At 38.6% G+C, this 19,594-nt stretch overlaps 1 protein-coding gene across 1 annotated transcript in view; it reads right to left on the bottom strand.

The window, feature by feature from the left end:
* The window catches only part of sec24b (SEC24 homolog B, COPII coat complex component), a 42,233-nt gene that overhangs the window by 15,577 nt on the left and 7,062 nt on the right, over positions 1–19,594 (bottom strand). The window contains exons 4-15 of the mRNA XM_036127092.1: positions 18,980–19,111; positions 12,981–13,064; positions 11,165–11,328; positions 10,900–11,084; positions 10,705–10,807; positions 8,486–8,612; positions 8,275–8,384; positions 5,863–5,975; positions 4,685–4,803; positions 3,452–3,507; positions 3,139–3,345; positions 638–761 (exon numbers count right to left, since the gene is read on the bottom strand). Coding sequence (XP_035982985.1) covers positions 638–761; positions 3,139–3,345; positions 3,452–3,507; positions 4,685–4,803; positions 5,863–5,975; positions 8,275–8,384; positions 8,486–8,612; positions 10,705–10,807; positions 10,900–11,084; positions 11,165–11,328; positions 12,981–13,064; positions 18,980–19,111 — 1,524 coding nt within the window. The remainder of the gene's footprint in view (positions 1–637; positions 762–3,138; positions 3,346–3,451; positions 3,508–4,684; positions 4,804–5,862; positions 5,976–8,274; positions 8,385–8,485; positions 8,613–10,704; positions 10,808–10,899; positions 11,085–11,164; positions 11,329–12,980; positions 13,065–18,979; positions 19,112–19,594) is intronic.

Genomic DNA, 19,594 nt, shown 5'->3' with positions numbered 1-19,594 from the left:
CTCCATAGAGAATTTGTGGGGTATTGTGAAGAAGAAGCTGAAAGACACCAGAGCCAACAATGCAAATGAGCTAAAGGCCGCTATTGAAGCATCCTGGGCATCCATAACACCTCAGCAATGCCACAGGCTGATTGCCTCCATGCCACGCCGGCTTGATGCAGTAATCTGTGCAAAAGGATTCCCAACCAAGTACTGAGTGCATTAATGGACATTTTCAAATGTTTGATTTTGTTTTGCTGTTATAATTTTTTTATTTTTTACTTGGTCTGAGGAAATATTCTAATATATTGAGATAGGATTTTTGAGTTGTACGCCATAATCAGCGATATTAAAACAATAAAAGGCTTGCGATATTTCAGTTGATTTGTATTGAATCCAGAATGTATGACATTTCATGTTTTTTTAATTGCATTACAGAAAATAAAGAACTTTATCACAATATTCTAATTTTCTGAGACAGTCCTGTAGTTTATCAACTTGCACAGATGTGGAGGAGCCTTTTGAGCCGCAGCTTTTATCCTACAGATGCAGAATCCAGACGGTTGTTGCTGCTGCAGCTGCTGCTTCCTGGCGGCGGTAAAGCAACCTTGACCCTGAGGCTGTGAGAGACGGACGGACGGACGGTGACGGATCTTACCCAGCGATGCGAGGTCGGCGTACTGGGAGCTGAGCAGGAACAGATCCACTCCGATCTGCTGTCCCGAGCAGTCCAGTGCTAGTTTCTTATAGAAATCAGTGGCCGGGCCCAGATGCTGGACTCCCTGCAGAGGTGCCGGTCACAGAGAGGGAGGTTTTTCAGCGGATTCACACGTGCAACAAAGTAGGGCTGGGCGATATGGATTAAAAAAATAAATCTCCGATTTTATCATACCAAATCCGATTAATTGATTTTTTTCCCTCCTTTTTGTTTCATAAAAAGAAATTATTTTAAAACCTTGCTTTTTATGTCAAGCATTTCGTCAGGGAGTTGCCCTGAATTCAAAGTGCAGCTAAAAACAACACTGCAAAAACGGATCTAAAAATAAGTAAAATGTTCTTAAAGTTAGTGTATTTGTCCTTGATTTGAGCAGGTAAATAAGATTATTTGCCAATGGAATCAGTATTTTGACCCCTAAAATAAGATAATTAGACATCCTGCACTTGAAATAAGATGATGGAGATGTGCTGTTCCTATTTTAGGTGCAAAAATCTTATTCCATTGGCAAATCATCTTATTTACCTGCTCAAATCAAGGACAAACACACTCATTTTAAGAACATTTTACTTATTTTAAGTTCTGTTTTTGCAGTGAAGCTGTGAAACATGCTTGTAAAACAAGATGGCAGCCATGCCATTATAAACAATAAAAATATAACAAAACATTTGCTGCTAGTGGTATTACACATTGAGCTAAGAACAGGCTTCACTGCACTTGTGAACATCAAACTAAGTTAAAGAAAATGTAAATAAGTAAATGAAGTACCTCGTATTATGGTAAAAAAAAAAAAAGTTTCCACTTAACAATATTTTGACAACACATTTGCCTAAACATACACTGCAAAAAGAGAACTAAAAATAAGTTACATTTTTTTTAAATGAGTGTGTTTGCCCTTGATTTGAGCAGGTAAACAACATGATCTGCCAATGGAATGAGTATTTTGACTCCTAAAATAAGATAATTAGATATTCTGCCCTCTAAATAAGATGATGGAGATGAGTTGTTCTTATTTTAAGTGCAAAAATCTTATTCCATTGGCAAATCGTCTTATTTACCTGCTCAAATCAAGGAAAAATGCACTATTTTCAAGAAAATTTGACTTATTTTTTCTTTCGTTTTTGCAGTGTATATTCAGCATCACATGCTGTTCTCTTCATGGAAACCCAATGAGTGTATTGGCAAAATAAAATCCAGATTTTCCAAAAATGAAATCTTAAAGAATTGTAAATTCGAATTAATCGATTAAATCGATTTATCGCCCAGCCCTACAACAAAGTAAAAAAACAACTTGCACAAAGGACTAAGAGAACCTTGCTAAGAGACGACCATTGATATCATTTGGAAACACAAATCTAGAACTGCCATCCGTGCAGCGTATCCCAGACACTTGATAGAGATATAGTAGAGCAGGGATGGGCAACTGGCGGCCCCGCACACGGCCCTCGTCATCACTCAGTGCGGCCCACGAATAGATCAATAATAATTTAATAATGATAAAAAAAATAAATAAATAAATAAAAAAAAAACTGTAATTATACTTTTGACCGATAGGGGGCCGTACCCAAACAATAGCGGGCATGGGCTGCTTTGCATCAGCGAGGAAGAAAGTCAAGAGCCATGGCCACTAGCAGTGGAATAAAGGGAAAACTTGACAGAGAAAGTCACATTTTTCAGACAAAATGGGAAGAAGTACGGACATGGGGAATTATTATTTTTTTTGGTCTCTTGTCATTCACATACAACAATAAACCGTGAGAGCCGACGTGAGTTTTGAAACTGAGCGTCAGAAAGCTATGGTGCATTCAGGAGCATGGGACATTAGATTTTTCAGAATAAAAAGCTAACAGATGTGCATAATCAAAAAGTAACAGAAATACAATTATAGAGCATTCAGTATTGTAAGAAAGCCCACACAGTTTCTGGATAGACACATTATTGTTTGAGTTAAGTTCTGTTCCGTTTTATGCCTCTTTCCTTGTAAATTTTAAATGTCCCATGCTCCTGAATGCATTGACATGGAGGAGTTTAAATTCCTTTTTTGCAATTTTTTTTAAAGCAAACGGTTTGTCTTTTGCTTAAGGACATATTAAAATGCATTTATATGCAGAAAATTGCTATATGTTGGTGCAGTAAACATACAGATATAAATTCATCTAAAATTTGTTCTTATTGAGAATAATTTGTAGCGTCTTTCATATCCAATTATTTGAAGTGCGTGATCATGTGGCCCTCCAATGGTCGTGCTGAAAAAAATGTGGCCCTCTTTATCATGGAAGTTGCCCATCCCTGTAATAGAGTATATAAATATAACACATACTGGTAATACTCTTCTGCTCTGTAGTTAGGACCCGACCAGACTTAATGGGAACCATCATTTGGACTCTATCTAAACATTTGAGTCAAAACTGGCGGGATCCGAAGCAACAAGTCGTGATAAGAACCTTGGTGCTGGAGCGCTGGTTCGGGTCTTCTCTCGACTGCAACTTCCCGGCTCCCAGAGTCGGGAGCTGAGTCTGGAACACGGAGACGCGTCCCCCGGTGGGCGACATCAGCTTGAAGGCGGCCTGCAGGGCGGGACCGAGGGCGCTGTGGGTCTCTCTGCTGTGGCTGAACATGGCCGGCAGCGACGACAGCAGCTCCTTCACAAGCTGAGGAAGGAAAAACATTAACGGGAGCTCGATTTAGTGATTTCTCAGGAGAAGAAGAGACATTTCTGGCTCGTTAGGGGATGAAGGAGGAAGCGGTCTACGGTACCTCTTTGCTCTCCTTTAGGTTCACCATCAGACTGTCATGGGTTGGTATAAAAACATCTGCAACAACAGTCATAGTGATGTTTAAAGCAGAGAGCTTTATCGTAATTCCTCACAATATACCACCTGGAAATGTTATATAGCCCCCCCCCCCCATCCAGCTCCTGGATCTCAGATTTATCTTTTCCAGGAGAATTTGATTGATAGTAATTCAAACATCATAATATAGTTTAGGTTCCTAAAAAGGAGTCATTTGTCTTTCTGTTCTTAAAAAAAAACAAAAAACACTCAGACTTATAAAATTAATTGAAATACAGATGGGATAACAGAAAAAACTTGCTTTTAAAATATAGGTTGGAGCCAAAAGTGCCTTAATCCAATTAAACCAACATTTCTGTAATTATATGATGCATCAATAATTAATTAAGTGCAAAAATAAAATCACAAAATTTTTGGTTTTACAAATCAATCATTAGACTTAAACTCCTCATGTGTAAAAGTCATAATTACTTCAGTATTTGTTATATTTAGTGTTTTACATAAGATATTATAAAGTGTCACTATAATTCATTAAATAAATGTTATTTGATTAGTTGTTATGCACAGCAACTGGACTGCAGACCTAAAAAAATTTAAATAAGTGTGTTTTATTTATTTATTTATATATTTATTTTATTTATATATATATATATATATATATATATATATATATATATATATATATATATATATATATATATATATATATATATATATATATATATATATATATACACACATACATACACACACACACACATTTTTTTTAGTTAACTATTAATTCTGAATTTCGAACATTTCAATAATTATACAATAATGTATAACTAATAAATGGACAATTGACTTAATTTAGATGTATTACATAGATAATAATTTAACAACTTATCTAAGTATCAAATTGTAGAAGTTTTATGATCATTGGCATCAGTTTTTTTTACTAATTTTTCAACAAACAGTGAGTTACAGCTTCCACAATTAAATTTTTAGGTAAATTATGGTTTTAATTTCAGAGTTCCCCCAGTATAAACATTATTACAAACCAAGACAGCAACATTTACTCAATAATTCCCTGAACAGTTCTTTCATCAAATCACCTTCCCGCTTTAAGTAATAAATATAGTTTTTTTTTTTAAATGCTCAGTGCAGTAATCACACGAGACAGACCAGTTGCTAAAACAGTCTCCCCCCCCCGTCGTACCGTCGATGTCCGACACCACCAGCATCTGTGGCTGCGACAGTCCCTCCTGGAGGTTGTAGAAGTGGACGGTGCTGTCGAAGGTGAGGAAACCCACCCTGGTACGTGCGTCTCCAGGTAGCCTGAAACATGAAAAGAACCCGAGGCGACGCTGAATAAAGGTTTAATTTAGCTTCCCAGACCAGCTGGGTTTACGCGAAAATCAACGAGTGTCTTCCACCGGCTGCTCCACTCATTTCTGCTGAATGGTTTTAAAATCGGCGACGTTCACTGCAAAAATGGATCTAAAAATAAGTAAAATGTTCTTAAAGTTAGTGTATTTGTCCTTGATTTGAGCAGGTAAATAAAATGATTTGCCAATGGAATGAGTAGTTTGACCCCTAAAATAAGATAATTAGACATCCTGCACTTGAAAAAAGATGATGGAGATGAATTGTTCCAATTTTAAGTGCAAAAATCTTACTCCATTGGCAAATCAATGGAAATTTAGTATAATTTTCCTTCTCTGAAACTGTTGCACTAAAACAATTCCCTGGATTTTATTCACGCAGCTTTAATTCCCCTCGTTAACTCTGCGTCTCTGATAACTGTTGTTTTGGTAAAACTTAACGTTTTATTATTATACTGCCTTAATTATTATTCAGGCAATGTATTAAAATTCATAAATTACTTAATAAGGTTAATTTATAGATCCAAACAAGTGTATATATTGGGAAATAAACATGTTAAATATGAAAATTATGAGATTTTATTAATAAACTGACATTTATTACTACATAAGCACACAAAAGTACCAAAAATAGGTGCCGTTAAGTATCGATTCTCAGGTATCGGATTCATGCGGGAAAGGTACCCATCCCTACTTCTAATGCCTTCCTTACTGATTTAACTGCGTTGAATTTGAGGTCTGTAGTTGAAATTCTTTAGATCAGACCACGACATGTTACTTTTTCAGGTGTTTTCGCCTACTTCATGGTGTCAGACAGGTTCTATCTAAGGAAGCAGGCAGTAAGCCGGCCTGAGTGTGAAATTAAATTCAGCTTTTCCAAAAAAGTGTAAATTAATTAATGTTTTTTTTCCCCGCATAGGGCCAGATTTGTCTGAATGTCACTTTAACCCATAACACAGATAAAAAACCTCCACTTTAAATCAGCACTTTGTATTTATTTATCAGAACTCACTTATCCAGGTTCTCCAGAAGTGATTCACAGAAGTACTTCAGGTATCCTGCTTCCACGGCGTTGTGAGACACGTCGAGCACAAACAGATAGACGGCCGGCTGTGGAGGTCGCAGCTGAGACACCGGGGGGACAAAGGGTGAAGGTAAAGGCGTCGCCTCGCATGTTCAGCTTCTACTTCATCTTAAAATTTAGTTCTATTCTCAGTGCTGTAGACAAATGCAACACCTCCCTCTAGTGGACTAACAGCACCATTGCAACAACAGGGAGCTGTGGAGGGTTTTACCACAGACATCATATACGTAGACGCGTCATAGGGCGCAGGTTGGCACGTCAAAGTCACCGCCATATTGCATGTGGCAGAAAAAAGTTGATTTCTGTTATTATGAACGTGAACATTCTTATGAACATTTATGTGCTGCATGGAAATGTATTCGGGCTGATTTCACTACTTGTATCTGCCTTCTATAAACTAAGGCTGCACCATGTTGCAAAACTGGACACACTAAAGCTGCAGAGTGGTAACATTATATATATATATATATATATATATATATATATATATATATATATATATATATATATATATATATATATATATATATATATATATTAGGGCTGGGCAACGATTAAAATATTTAATCGCGATTAATCGCCCTGATTAATCGCGATTAATCGCGATTAATCGCATTGTATTTACAAACTCCAAGAATGAATTCAAAAGTAGTGTAAAGAGCACTTTTATTTTAATGTTCTGCTGCCATATGAACAAAAGTGTTGTAACATTTGTAGCACTTATTTTATACTGGATATTTTTAACCCATCTATTGAATTTAGTGCACTAGTTGATCTTTTCTTCATAAGAGAACAGCACTGCAGCCAAAATATGGCCTTTTTTGACCTGCTGTATATTAGCCAGTCCCTAAGCTTGATGTATCATGAAACTGTTGACCTTTTGGGTTTTGTGGTTTTTATTTTATTATTACAATTAAATAATAATAATAATAATAATGTTATGTTCAGTGTTTTTTCGCTAATCCACCTCTTATATATTTCAATCCTTATGTAATTTTGTCTGTGTTGTGTGCACCTGCCTGTTGCTTTAATCCTATAAATTTCCCAGTCGTGGGATAAAAAAAGGATTAGCTAATGTTATCTTACCTTAAATAACACTTTTTAATATATGTACTGGGTTCTTTCAAGGTCTTAATTACATGTTATGTGTGGGCTCCAGTAACATCCATCCATCCATCCATCCATCCATCCATCCATCCATCCATCCACTGATCTACCTGGATGTTCCCTGGAGGACTGAAACGCCTCAGTCAGTGACGTCAGTCTGTGGGTCTGTCGGGGCAGTGAGAGAAGTTTCGTCTCCTCTCTCCGTTTCTGGGGCTCAACGTTTTCATGTTTTTTCACGTGCTTAGATAAATTTGTTGTGTTTCCACTGAAATTAACCGGCTTTTTACAAAACATACAGCTTGATTTCATTTACGGTATTAATATAAAGCCGAACGGTGCTACTTCCTCTGTTCGTGTTTTTCCGCTGCTGCGGTCTCTCTCAGCTGTTTGTGTTAAGTTAGTGTGAGAGCTCAGTGGGCGGGCCAGGCTGAGCCTGCGTGCTGATTGGCTGGCGCCGCTGAGCCATGTACGAGAGGGGAGGGGGGGCGGGAGAGTGCTGCCGTGAGACAACGCGCTGCAGTCAGCGCGCCTGCTGACAGACACTGACTGAAAGCATGCGAGCAACATGCGTTAATGCGCGATAAAATAAATATCGCCGTTAATAGTCTAATGAATTAACGCGAAATTAACGCGTTAACTTGCCCAGCCCTAATATATATATATATATTTGTGTATGTGTTATGAATATAAGGATCAATTTGTTAAATCTAAACATTATGGTCTTCATTATTTCAGAAAACCGTGTCACATGTGAACCTTTAGGAACAGACTTTTTGGGGGAGTATTAAAGAGGTAATATTAATAATATGAGGAAAAAAAGTCCTAGGTCAATAAAGTTAAAAAAAAAAAACACAAAAGTGATAATGTTATGAGAAAAACGTCATATTATGAGAATTAAGAGGGAACATTTCCAGAATAGTCACAGTTTGCAGAATTATTTCACTCCTGGAGTAATAGGGCCAGGTTAGATTATTTTAAATATTTTTATTCTTTAGAATAAATCCAGGAGAATGAAGCTAAAGGGATACGAAAATAAACTTGTAATATTACAAAAACAAAAATACAACAAATACTAAAGTATATTCAGAGATTAAAGTCCCTCTGATACTGTTTAAGTGAGTGAGTAACTGCAGATTTGCCACATTAAAGATGGCGGACGCTCTGACGCATCGCAGCATAGGCAGAACCCGCCCAATGACGCGTCTACTCTTATATTATGTCTATGGGTTTTACCATATAGTCCGAGGAAGCGATGAACTCCACAGTTGAGTTTTGGACCTCCGGCCTCTTGTGTGGTTCCCCATATGACCTCGTCACGGGGTTGTACATAAATTCATCCGGTACTGGACAGAACATTAAAGCAGCAGAGTCAGAGAAATGCAAAACGCAACGTATAAAAAAAATAAAATAAAAAAAAAGGATGGAGCTCTCAACCGTTTCCTACCGTCGTTGACTCGGTAGCAGAGGTTACACTTCCACCTGCGCTGGTCCAGGAAGGTGACGAACGGGTTGATGTACGTCCGACAGGAACGACACCGCACGATCGTGTTGGACGTGATCACCGGTAACTGCTGCAGAGCGGGGATGGGGAAGGGTTAACCTCACTAAACCTCAACTTTTGGCCTCCAAAGTCGCTTTCCTCCATTTTGTGTCCTTCAGAAACACAATCCTTTATTTCTGCGTTAGCGGACGGCCCCAAAAGGCTTTTATTTCCCACGTTTAAAAGGAATGTGGATGAGTGCTTGAATGGTCCTTTGACCCACTTATTTGTTTTTCCCCCCGTTTTCAGGACTTTTTTTTTTTACAAGATTCAAGCCGGGTGAACGGGGTCAACTCAAAGAGCTTTCTGTTTTACTTCGAATAGAAGCTTCTACACAACGATTGTGAATCGTTGCAAAAACAAGTGTTGTATTTCCTTCTAGTTTAGATTTGTTTTGTTCTTTCTGAATCAAACTGAACTCAAACACTTCAATGTCTGAGACGAGCAGAGAAAACAAAAAAAACACACAAATACGACTAACAGAAATACAAAAAAAAAACTACAACATTCATGATGCAACAAAGGATTAAAAAAAAGAAAAAAAAGTTTACTACAGTTTCTATGTGGGCCCATTAACTCAAACTAACAGAGACAAATGAACGATTTGTACCTTCTTGTATTGCACTTTATCAACATGCATCTGTGAGTAGATGGCAGCAACCTGCAATTAAAATAAAAATAACGAGTGGTTTGGGTCAGCGAGGGCAGCGCCGGCCTTCGTCTGCTCTCTACGGTGACCTGGACGTCTAGAGGCTACAGCGAGGTTTCTTTGATGGTTTTATTACAAAACTCCATGTTTCTACAGACTTTAACTTCATGAGCCAAGCATGAGGGATGGACTGGATGGATGGACGGTCCGATCGAGAGACAAATGGATGGATGTGGACAGATGGCTGAATAAGTAAAATGTTCTTAAAGTTAGTGTATTTATCCTTGATTTGAGCAGGTAAATAATACTATCTGCCAATGGAATGAGTATTTTGACCCCTAAAATAAGATATTTAGACATCCTGCACTTGAAATAAGATGATGAAGATGAATTGTTCCTATTTTAAGTGCAAACATCTTATTCCATTGGCAAATCATCTTATTTACCTGCTCAAATCAAGGACAAATGCATTAATTTTAAAGAATATTTTACTTATTTCTAGTTCCGTTTTTGCAGTGCAGATGGATGAATGGATGGATGGAGGAATAGATGGAGGGATACCCTGATGACTAGATTGGACTTACAGACCAAGGGGCAGGAAATTAATTCTGGCAAAACAACTATTTTTCCGCTGTTTTTGTCTCATCTAAACGTTTCCTGACTGTAAAAACCGAGCAGATCCGGCCCGCCTTGTAATAAGTTCCTCTAAAATAACCCCCGCCTGTCTTTGCTGCACCATTCCGCAGCTTTCACTAGGGCAGGCGCCTAATTCAAGAACAATATATATCGATTTATAGACGTATATCGCTGATAGAAAAAAAGGGTCAATAAAAGCTCAATAGAATAATAGTTTTCTTTCCTTTTGCATTCTAGCCTATCATTTAGATCAATATTACAGTCGCTACATCCTCCCAACCAATCACAAACACAGGAACCAAGCTCCGCCCCCTTCAAAGAGTTCAGAAAGCACGTGTTCTTTTTTTCTTTTTTAAAACTTTTTGATAAAAAGTTGGTTGAATAAAGGGTTGAATTCAGTGCGTGTGTTCTTTGCTTATAAATAGGTCGCTAAGCACCAGCATAAAATAGTCAGAGCCACACTTAAAATCTATGTTTTGAATTTGTTGATAACTATTAATATCGATCAATATGATTTCTATTTCATTGATATGCTTCTTTTTTTTTATATATATTGTCCAGCCCTAGCTTTCACATGACAATAAAGTTTGCTTGCTGCCGTTAGCATTTGGTTCCATTATAGTCATCTTTTAACCTAAAAAAGGTGAGTTTTCGGTTTGAGATTTAAAAACAAACCCACTTTCTTCTGTCCGCTCAGAAGAAAATGAAGCTGATAGTTAGCATCATACTTTCGAGCAAAGGCGAGGAAAGTTCTCTTAATATTTTTTTTAGGCTCAAAGGTTTTAAAGCAGCAGCGTCATCTCGGTGAAAAAGCTTTATTATGATTTCATGAGCATACCTGCAGATCTCTGAAGGGGTGAAGGAGGAGGCCCAGAGGGAGTCTGGCCTTGTTGAGTAAGGCCTGGGTTTGAGGAATGCTCGTCAGGGTGCACCTGAATGTCCTGGAGAGCAGAAGGACATCAGCAAGGAGACATTGTCAGAGAACCAATCAGAGGACGAGGTGTTGAACGACTGAAGCGTGCGAGCAACTTACTGAGGACTGCAGTTGACCTTCTTCAGGTCGGGGCTCAGGTTGGGTTCAGGGGCCTCCAAGGGCCTCGGAGGTAGCAGGTTCCTCTCCTGCAGCAGGTTGACCGGCCTCAGGGCCTCCACCTCCAGCTCTGGGACCCCGCTCAGCCCCCCCAGAGCGGCAGACAGCTGAGACAGGTTGGGGAAAGGCTGCAGAAGAAGAAACGCCATTTAGAAAAGAGTTTCGGCGTGGTGTGCGACGCAACGATGAGCCACCGACACCGCCTCACCTGGGAGTACTGCTGGTAACCGGGCTGACCGTACACGTTGTGGGAGGGGGAGGCATCAGGGTGGGGGGCCGGTGCGTGCGGATAGGCCGGCTGCATGCTCTGGTAGCCGTAGCTGCCAAAGGGCGGGGCCTGGTTGGTCATGTTGTTGGAAGGTGGCATGGAGTCTGTGCAAAAAGATTTCAACAAAAAACAAAAAGCATCTCTTTCAGGAATAATTCAAAGCCGCTACATTCTAGACTTTTCTCTAGTTTTAACCTTTTTTTTCCCCCCCAGCAATCAAACAAACTGATTACGTCTCAGTTTGGTTGTAAAGCTATCAGAGGCTAACAACAACAACAACAACAATTATTTAAATTGAAACATTTATCCTATTATATTTTTATCTGCATTCAATTTTTCTTTTTGCATTGTGTTTATGTATTTTAGCATTCAGTTTTTATCTTTTATCTGTACAGCACTTTGGTCAACCCCGGTTGTTTTAAATGTGCTTTATAAATAAAGTTTGAGTTGAGTTGAGTTGAACAACGCGGGTTCTGGTGGAGCCAGACTGTTGCTGAGAACCAGAGCCGATCAGGGGAGCCCGCCCCGCTGTTTAGTTGAACGCTAAAGAAAATATTACGCAAAATTACCAGAAAGGCAGGAATTGTGCAGGGCCGCTGCTGGATACATTTGCATGGACCAGATCTTTGTTTACACTGTGGAAAATGTGTTTGGTATGTGCCAGATGCCGTGTTGTTTTTTCTGCATAGAGTGATGCTTTATTTGTCCCTCTGTAGTCAAATTTATTTGTATCATGAGCAAATTAACAGGCAAGAAGGAAGCACATAGTGGCTCTCTAAGGATAAGCAACTATAACTAATGAACTGCATGGGATATTAACACTAACACGAAGCGTTATCTGGTTTTGCCAAACAAGAAAGTGACACTTGAATTATATATTTCTCAAAACGAGGGCTGAATTGTCCCCTACTTGTTGTTTTTTACCCCGATTATGGTTAAAGATAGGTTTTTATATTGCAATTAATCACATTCTTTGCTCTAAACCAGAAATAAATCATTACTGCAGCTGCCTTAATAATCTAACATGATTATTATGAGTATTTTAATGTTATCTGTAAGATTTATTGCGGTTAGTTTTTAAGCAAACACGCTTATTGTGCAGAAATATATCCCTTTGAGCTTTTCTGCTCTTTATAAAACAAGACAAGGAGTTTATAAAGCTCAAAATAACTGAGTCGGGGTCTCTGCTCGGGTTACCGTAATAGGAGTAATGGTCCTTTAGTCCTTTAGTTCCTCCGTTTTACATGACCTGAAATACTGTCAAACTGAATTATTTCTTGTTTCTTTTGGGCACCAGAAAAAAAGGGGTAGAAGTCTTCTTTCAGCCAGCTGGACGACAGTGTGCAGCAGCATTATACGTCACAAGATGGCGCCGCATCCGGCAGCTTCGCTCTCTTGCTTCAGTTCGGAGACGGAGAGTTGCATTCGATTGCTGCGCTATGCTTCCAACATTTTTTGGTCTTTCGTTAAAGAGACTTTAAATCATAGGAATATTATATCATAGTGGGAATATTTTAGTTTCCTAAATACATTATATTAGGATTATATAACGATATGTGCACACGCTAGTTAGGTCCTGCTAATAGAACTGAACAAGAGTGTCAAGCTTTGTCTTTTTAGTTCTAAAAAACAGTGTTTCACGTGTTTAATTTTTTATTGCACAGGTGCCTGTGGTGTCGCTTTACTGGGATATGCTTTCACTGAGCATAGTAGCATTGTGTCTATGATGATGATGATGATGATGATAATGATGTACCTGGATAGCTGCCGCCTTCGAGGGAATCATAGTTGTTGGGAACAGGAGACGCGCTGCCGGTGCTGGAGGAGGACGTGTCTCCGCCTGAGAGAGGCACCGGAAAACAGAACAGGAGGGATTTAAACATTTAAATAAATACGAAGAACAGCGTGCAGGGAGTGGAGAATACTGAGGTAAACTGATGACAAATGGAAATAGTTCAAAGAAGACAACAAAAGGAAAGTCAGAATAGTTGAAGAGCTTTAAATGACAGAAGCAGGGTGAAGATGAAGGAAAACGAGCGAATGGGAAACAACATAGGCCTGGACGATAATTCAATAACAACATATCGATCGATAGACGTATATCCATGATAGAAAAAAAAGAAGAAAAAAAAAGGTCAATAGAAGAACAGTTTTCCTTCCTTTTGCATTGTAGCCTATCATATAGGTTTATAGTAAAGTCATTAAATCCTCCCAACCAATCATAACGCAGACCCAGGAACCCCCGTCACCAAGCTCCGCCCCCTTCACTGACTATAGCGAGCACACAATTTTTTTTTATTTTTTAAAAACTTGCAGTTTTTGTAAAAAGTTGGTTGAATAAAGGGTTGAGTTTAAATTCAGTGTTTGGGAGTCCTTTATCTAAAAATAGGTCGCTAAGCAACAGCATAAAATGGCCAGGGCTGCACTTAAAATATACATTTAGAATTTGTTGATAATTATCATTACGGATCAATATGATTCCTATTTTATCAATATGCTTTTTTTCTATATTGTCCAGCTTTAAAACAACAACAGCAGACAAATACTTACAGAAATCAACATTTTGATTTCTGTTTAGCCAAAGAAACGCTTGATCTCCCTAAGGAGGCTGAGAAAAAACAGCGAGGAGGAGCCGCTTTAAGCAAAACATGACAGGCTGCATTTAAATCCTGCAGGAGCAGTTGGGCCTGTGGCGTTTTTGTGGGAAGCGGGGGCCTTCGAGGATTGGAGAAATGTAAACTGATACATCCACGCCACAGGCGCTTCGCTATCCAATGGACACCCTAAACCCAGCAGCAGAACCTTCTGAGCCAAACTGGACAAACTGCTATTAAACAAAAAAAGGTCAAAACATCTAGAACTGAGTAACTGTAAACTACAGTGATGTTTTGAGGAAGACATTTTTATAGTTTAGGGAGAAAATAATCAGCCCCACTAAGTTTGTATCCTCCTGGTAACACTTTCAGTGTTATTAGCGTTTTAGCTAATAACACTAAATTATCGTTCCGCTGGTGAGAATACCTCGGAAAGGTAAAGAACAACCTGCTGGCTGCCAATTATCACATGATAAACCTGTCTACAAATTAACTAAAGTTACTCAGACAGCGGCGCGGAAAAGCCCCCAATAGACAAACTTGGCCTGGTGATCACAGGCGAGAGTTTCTCATTGGTTTAATTCTGCTTCCTAAAGCAAAAATAATCATTAGGCTCAGATTTTGGACAGAAAACTCTGAAACAAACTCAATTTGCTTCATTATATTACAGAAAAAAGTTTTCCGCTGATGATTTTAAATCCATTTAGAATAAGTTGTGCCATAGAATGAATTAATTATTATTATTATTATTATTATGTTTCTGGGACCAATAAGGACCTCGTCTGAATCCCCTTTTTTAATTTCTGGATATGAACTGAACCCGTTTCTGTCTAGTGAAGCGCCTTGAGATGATGTTTGTTGAGAGCTGGTGCAAAATCAATTAACTAAATTTAAAAACGGGGACGCATCATGCAAAAAACACTTTTTTTTTTAGCTTTTAACTTAAATGTTATTGTGTACTTGGAGTCTCTAGGACTGCAGAAAAGGTCAATGTAGTCTGTCCAGGTGCTGCGTACATATCTTTATACTGTTTGGGTTATATTCTCCAAGCGGTTCAGTTTTCTCTGATCTCCATTTTATTTTATTTTTTAAACAATAACGTCACAGTATTTGCTGCGGAGCTTCTAAACATGGCCAGAAAAAAGCGTCTCGATCCAATAGAAAGTTTATGACATAAATTTAAAGTCTTGATCTGATCTCTAGAATATAGCTTTGATTTTCATAACTCATCGTCTGATTTTGTGCGCATTGCTTAAGACGACAACAGCAAAAAAAAAAAACATTATTTTATTAAACCGATCAGGGTTTTCAGCTCCTGTGACCTGCTGTGTAAGCATACACAGCAGGTCACAGGAGCTGTGCACGAAAACTCCTGAAACACCTGTTATGTTAGATCTCTTAACGAAAGACGTCATTTAAAGCAAAGGGACGTCCGTGAGTTAAAGAACTCAAGTTGTCGAGGAAACTAGAGTAAAACAAAAAAAAAATTAAAACACTAGGAGAAAAAAAAGCTGATTTTTTTTTTTCATTATTTAATATTGTGCAGCACATTAGATGCTGTTAAATCGTTGAACCCAGCAGTTGTTAATTTGTGCTATCAATGCACATTCCCTTTCTTTTCGTCCTCTAGTTTCCAATTTACAAAATTAAAAAAAAAGGACAAAATCCTCAAATATAATTTTACTGAGTGCAAAAAGAACCGAAGACATTTCACCTCCCCTGATGCATGTGAAACTGGGCAGGATTTTCCATAAGGATTAAGAGGACCGAATATTTGAATGGAGCTATTAATCCATGTGGGTCAAAGGGAGAGATCCAGGCTGAGAGCTCATTGGACAGAAGCCGATCCAATTATCTAGCAGTAAATCTGAGCAGCAGACGCCTGGATTACGGGCTCTGAGAAAGGTTGGCTCTCCAAGACGCCTCCTCTTCCTCCTCTTCCTCACCTGCACCTTTTACATGAAGCCGCACTTTACATCCCGACAAGAAGAGGAAGATTCATAGAACCTCTGTTGAATGAAGCAACAAGTACACTAATAAAAAAATAATAAAAAAAGAAGAAAAATCTGTTTTTTTAAAGTCTATTCTGCACATTAGATTGAGTTTTCAACAAGTCGGCATTGGGGGGAAAAAGATTTAAATTTAATTCACAAAATCAGTTTGTGATCTGAGAAGGAATTTGGCCAGACAACTGGTTAGTTGATAAATGTTGTATAATTGTTACATATAGGACTCCTTTTCTTAAATATGTTGATGTCTATCCACCATCTGGCTATGGGCGTCTCATAGCTGCTCCATTTATGTTTCAAGGTGCAACATAAATAAAAATAAAAAAAACTAGAAGAAACAAGGCAACCCTGTGTGAGCCGGTATACCAAGTAAAAGTATTCATTCTACCTTCAACGTTTTCTATTTCGTTGCTACAAACACAATCTTCAATGTATTTTGTTGTGATTTTATGCAGTAAACCAACACAATGTAGTGCATTATTGTTAAGTGGAAGAAAAAAAAATTATAGAGTTATCAAATTATTTGCAATAAAAAATCTGAAAAGTGCGGCATGCATTAGTGTTCGGTCCCCTGACTCAACACTCTTTGGAAACACCTTTCACTTAAATCACAGCGTCGACTATTTAGATCCATCCTCCTTCCCATCAGCTTTGTCCATCGTTCCTGTCCAAGCTAAATAAAACCTTCCCCACAGCATAATGCTGCCACCACCATGTTTTATCTTGAGGATGGTGTGTTCAGGGTGATGCCCAGAGTTGGTTTTCTGCCACACATTATTTTTGTACTTTGGGTCTCATCTGACCACAGCACCTTCTTTCACATCTCTGTCCTTCATGGATTTTAGCCAACTACAACCGGGGCTTCATTTGACTTCTTGTCGATTTCTCCAGATGTTTCTGTCTTCCTCAGCTTCCTGGTCTCCTCGCCCAGCCTGTCACTTCTCATGGACGGCCACGCCTTGGCCGGCTTATAGCTGTGCCACTCTTTCCATGTTCAGATGTGTTGGGCGGCTCTCTGAGACGTTTAAACCTGGAAATTTTGGTTTATGACCTTAACCTGTTTCAAACTGCTCCACAACTTCCTCCCTGGTCCGTCTACTGATTTCCTTTGTCTTCATGACGCTGTTTGCTCACCAATGCTCTAACGACCTCGGAGGCCTTCAAAGAACAGCTGGATTTATACTAAGGTTAAAAAAATTGTTTAATAATTACTCTTTAGGGAAGTTCTGAAAGGTAACGTTCTGCTCATTGATTGATCAGAATATAATGGGTTAAATACAAATGCCCGCCACAATTTTCTGTTTTTTTTTTGTAGTCAGATTTTTTTTTTTACCTTAATCTTTTGAAATAAATGTTGGACCTACTTTAGTGAAACTCATTCCAGCCAAAATGTTTCACAGGAACATTTTACACATGAAGTTACCATTCTTTAAAACTTGTTTAATAAAACTAGTTTAGCAAACACAAAACCAAAAAAAGAAAAAAAGAAAAAAGGATTCAGTTTTATATCCATTCTACACCAGCTTTGTCCAAAATAGTTCAATAATTCACCATAAAACAACAATCTCGGGATTTTCTGCTAAGGACTTTAGCCGAATGAACACGGCTGTTTAAACATACAAATCAATGTGATCATGCTTAAACACATCACCTATGACAGAATATTTACTTTTTAATGATACAGGATTGGATCAGCCTAATTTGGAGAAACAACCAGCTGATGTTTTGCATCAACACACAACGTGGGAGTCAGAGCAGCCCCGGGGGGAGCTGATGAGATCGCACGGGACAAACGGGAAATCTAAAGCAGGCGCCGCTCTTTATTAGGTGGAGAGCTAAGCGGGCTCTCTAGTGACGAACGGGACAGTCAGCAAACATGCAGAGAGACAGCGGTGGACCTGGAGAGGCTATATTTAAACACACGTTAACCTCCGTCTGACGACAAAGCTCCAGAGGGATCGTCACCGGCGGAAAAACCACCAGAGGATGAGGAGGAGCGCGTGTTTGCATGCAGGAACTGAGTTTTTAAAACAATATACCAACCTAATGGGTCGGCGCGGAGTTTAGGATTTCTAATTTGAATTATTCAAGATGAAATATGATGTCAGTAAGAATAAAAAAAGTAAAGAGAAAAACTGAAACTAAAAAGGAATTTGGGCACAAACTGCTATTAAACAAAAACAGATTAGGTTTTTGAAGCGACTCCCAAATCCACAGACTAATAACTGAGGCCAAATCAGGCACCATAATAGAAATTTGACAGTTTTATGTTGCTGGGGACAAACATTTTCTTAAATAAAAAAGAAAAAAGAATATAAATTCATATGAATAAGTCCTGGGTAAAACCACAAATACAAATAATCTCCAGCGGTCGGTGGGGTGAGAGGTGAGATGCTCCATCAGGGACTCACACACCAAAAAGGAAAGTAACCAGTTTTAGGTCAGGAGTACCCAGAGAGAACCCACACATGCACAGGGAGAATTAGCAAGCTCAGTGCAGACAGACCGCAGGCCACACTTCAAAAATAGACCTAAAAATAAAGCATTTTTTCTTGAAATGAATCTATTTTTCATTGATTTGAGCAGGTAAATAGGACTATTTGCCAATGGAATAAGATTTTTGCACTTAAAATAGGAACAATTCATCTCCGTCATCATATTTCAAGTGCAGTATATCTAATTATCTTATTTTAGGGGTAAAAATACTCATTCCATTGGCAAATAATCTTATTTACCTGCTCAAATCAAGGGCAAATACAGTCATTTCAAGAAAATGTTGCCTATTTTTAGTTCTCTTTTTTGCAGTGCAGGATTCAAACCCAGGATCTTCTTGCTGGAAGGCAGCAGAGCTACAAACTGTGCCGCCATGTTGCTCCGATTCTATTTTAGATTTTTTTTCCCCCCCTCATATAAAAAAAGTATGCAAGAAATAAAGTACAAATCCTGTAGTTTGAACTAACTTTAAGCCAAAAGCTTTTGATTTCTCTACCCTGTCAGTAGTTTAATGATTTTCTTTTTGCCCTCACAAACTGACCGAACAGAAGAAGAACAGAGCGGCGTACGGGGGGCGGACACCGCGGGGGACGTCTACAGGAGCTACGTGAGTTTACAGGGGATGAAGAAAGCAGAAACAAAAGGGGGATAAAGCAGACCTGCTTCCTCGTCCTCATCCTCCTCTTCCTCCTCATCATCATCATCGGTGCTGGATGCCGACGGGGCAGCTGCTGAGGTGGTGGCAGAGGCGGAGCTAGCTCCACTATTAGCAACATATCCATACTGCAGGCCTGTCAGGAGGGAGGGGGGGGGGGGGGGGAGAGAAAACTGTGAGGACTGAGCGACTAGCAGCAGGAGGAGCCGGACCGCGGTGGGTTGTTGTTATTTGTTACGGCGTCTGAGAACTGCCTTTACCGCCAACAGAAAATCTCCCGACAAGCCGTTCTTAACTTTTATTTTTTATACTTTAATGAATTTCTAGAGTAAACCTTGCTAAAGTTTACTGCTTAGAACAAAAAAAGCAGAATTAACGGCAAAACACAACGAGGACCCATGAATCCGGTCGTCACCAATCACGAGTCAGAATGCACTTAATGTCACAAATGAAGCGTGATTTTCATATATATATATATATATATATATATATATATATATATATATATATATATATATATATATATATATATATATATATATATATATATATATATATATATATATATAGAGAGAGAGACAGACAGACAGACAGATAGATAGATAGATAGATAGATAGA

Source organism: Fundulus heteroclitus, chromosome 23 (assembly GCF_011125445.2).
Source record: "Fundulus heteroclitus isolate FHET01 chromosome 23, MU-UCD_Fhet_4.1, whole genome shotgun sequence".
Classification (NCBI taxonomy): domain Eukaryota; kingdom Metazoa; phylum Chordata; class Actinopteri; order Cyprinodontiformes; family Fundulidae; genus Fundulus; species Fundulus heteroclitus.
Note: the sequence above shows the minus strand (reverse complement) of the source record. Positions and strands in the feature narration are given on the sequence as shown.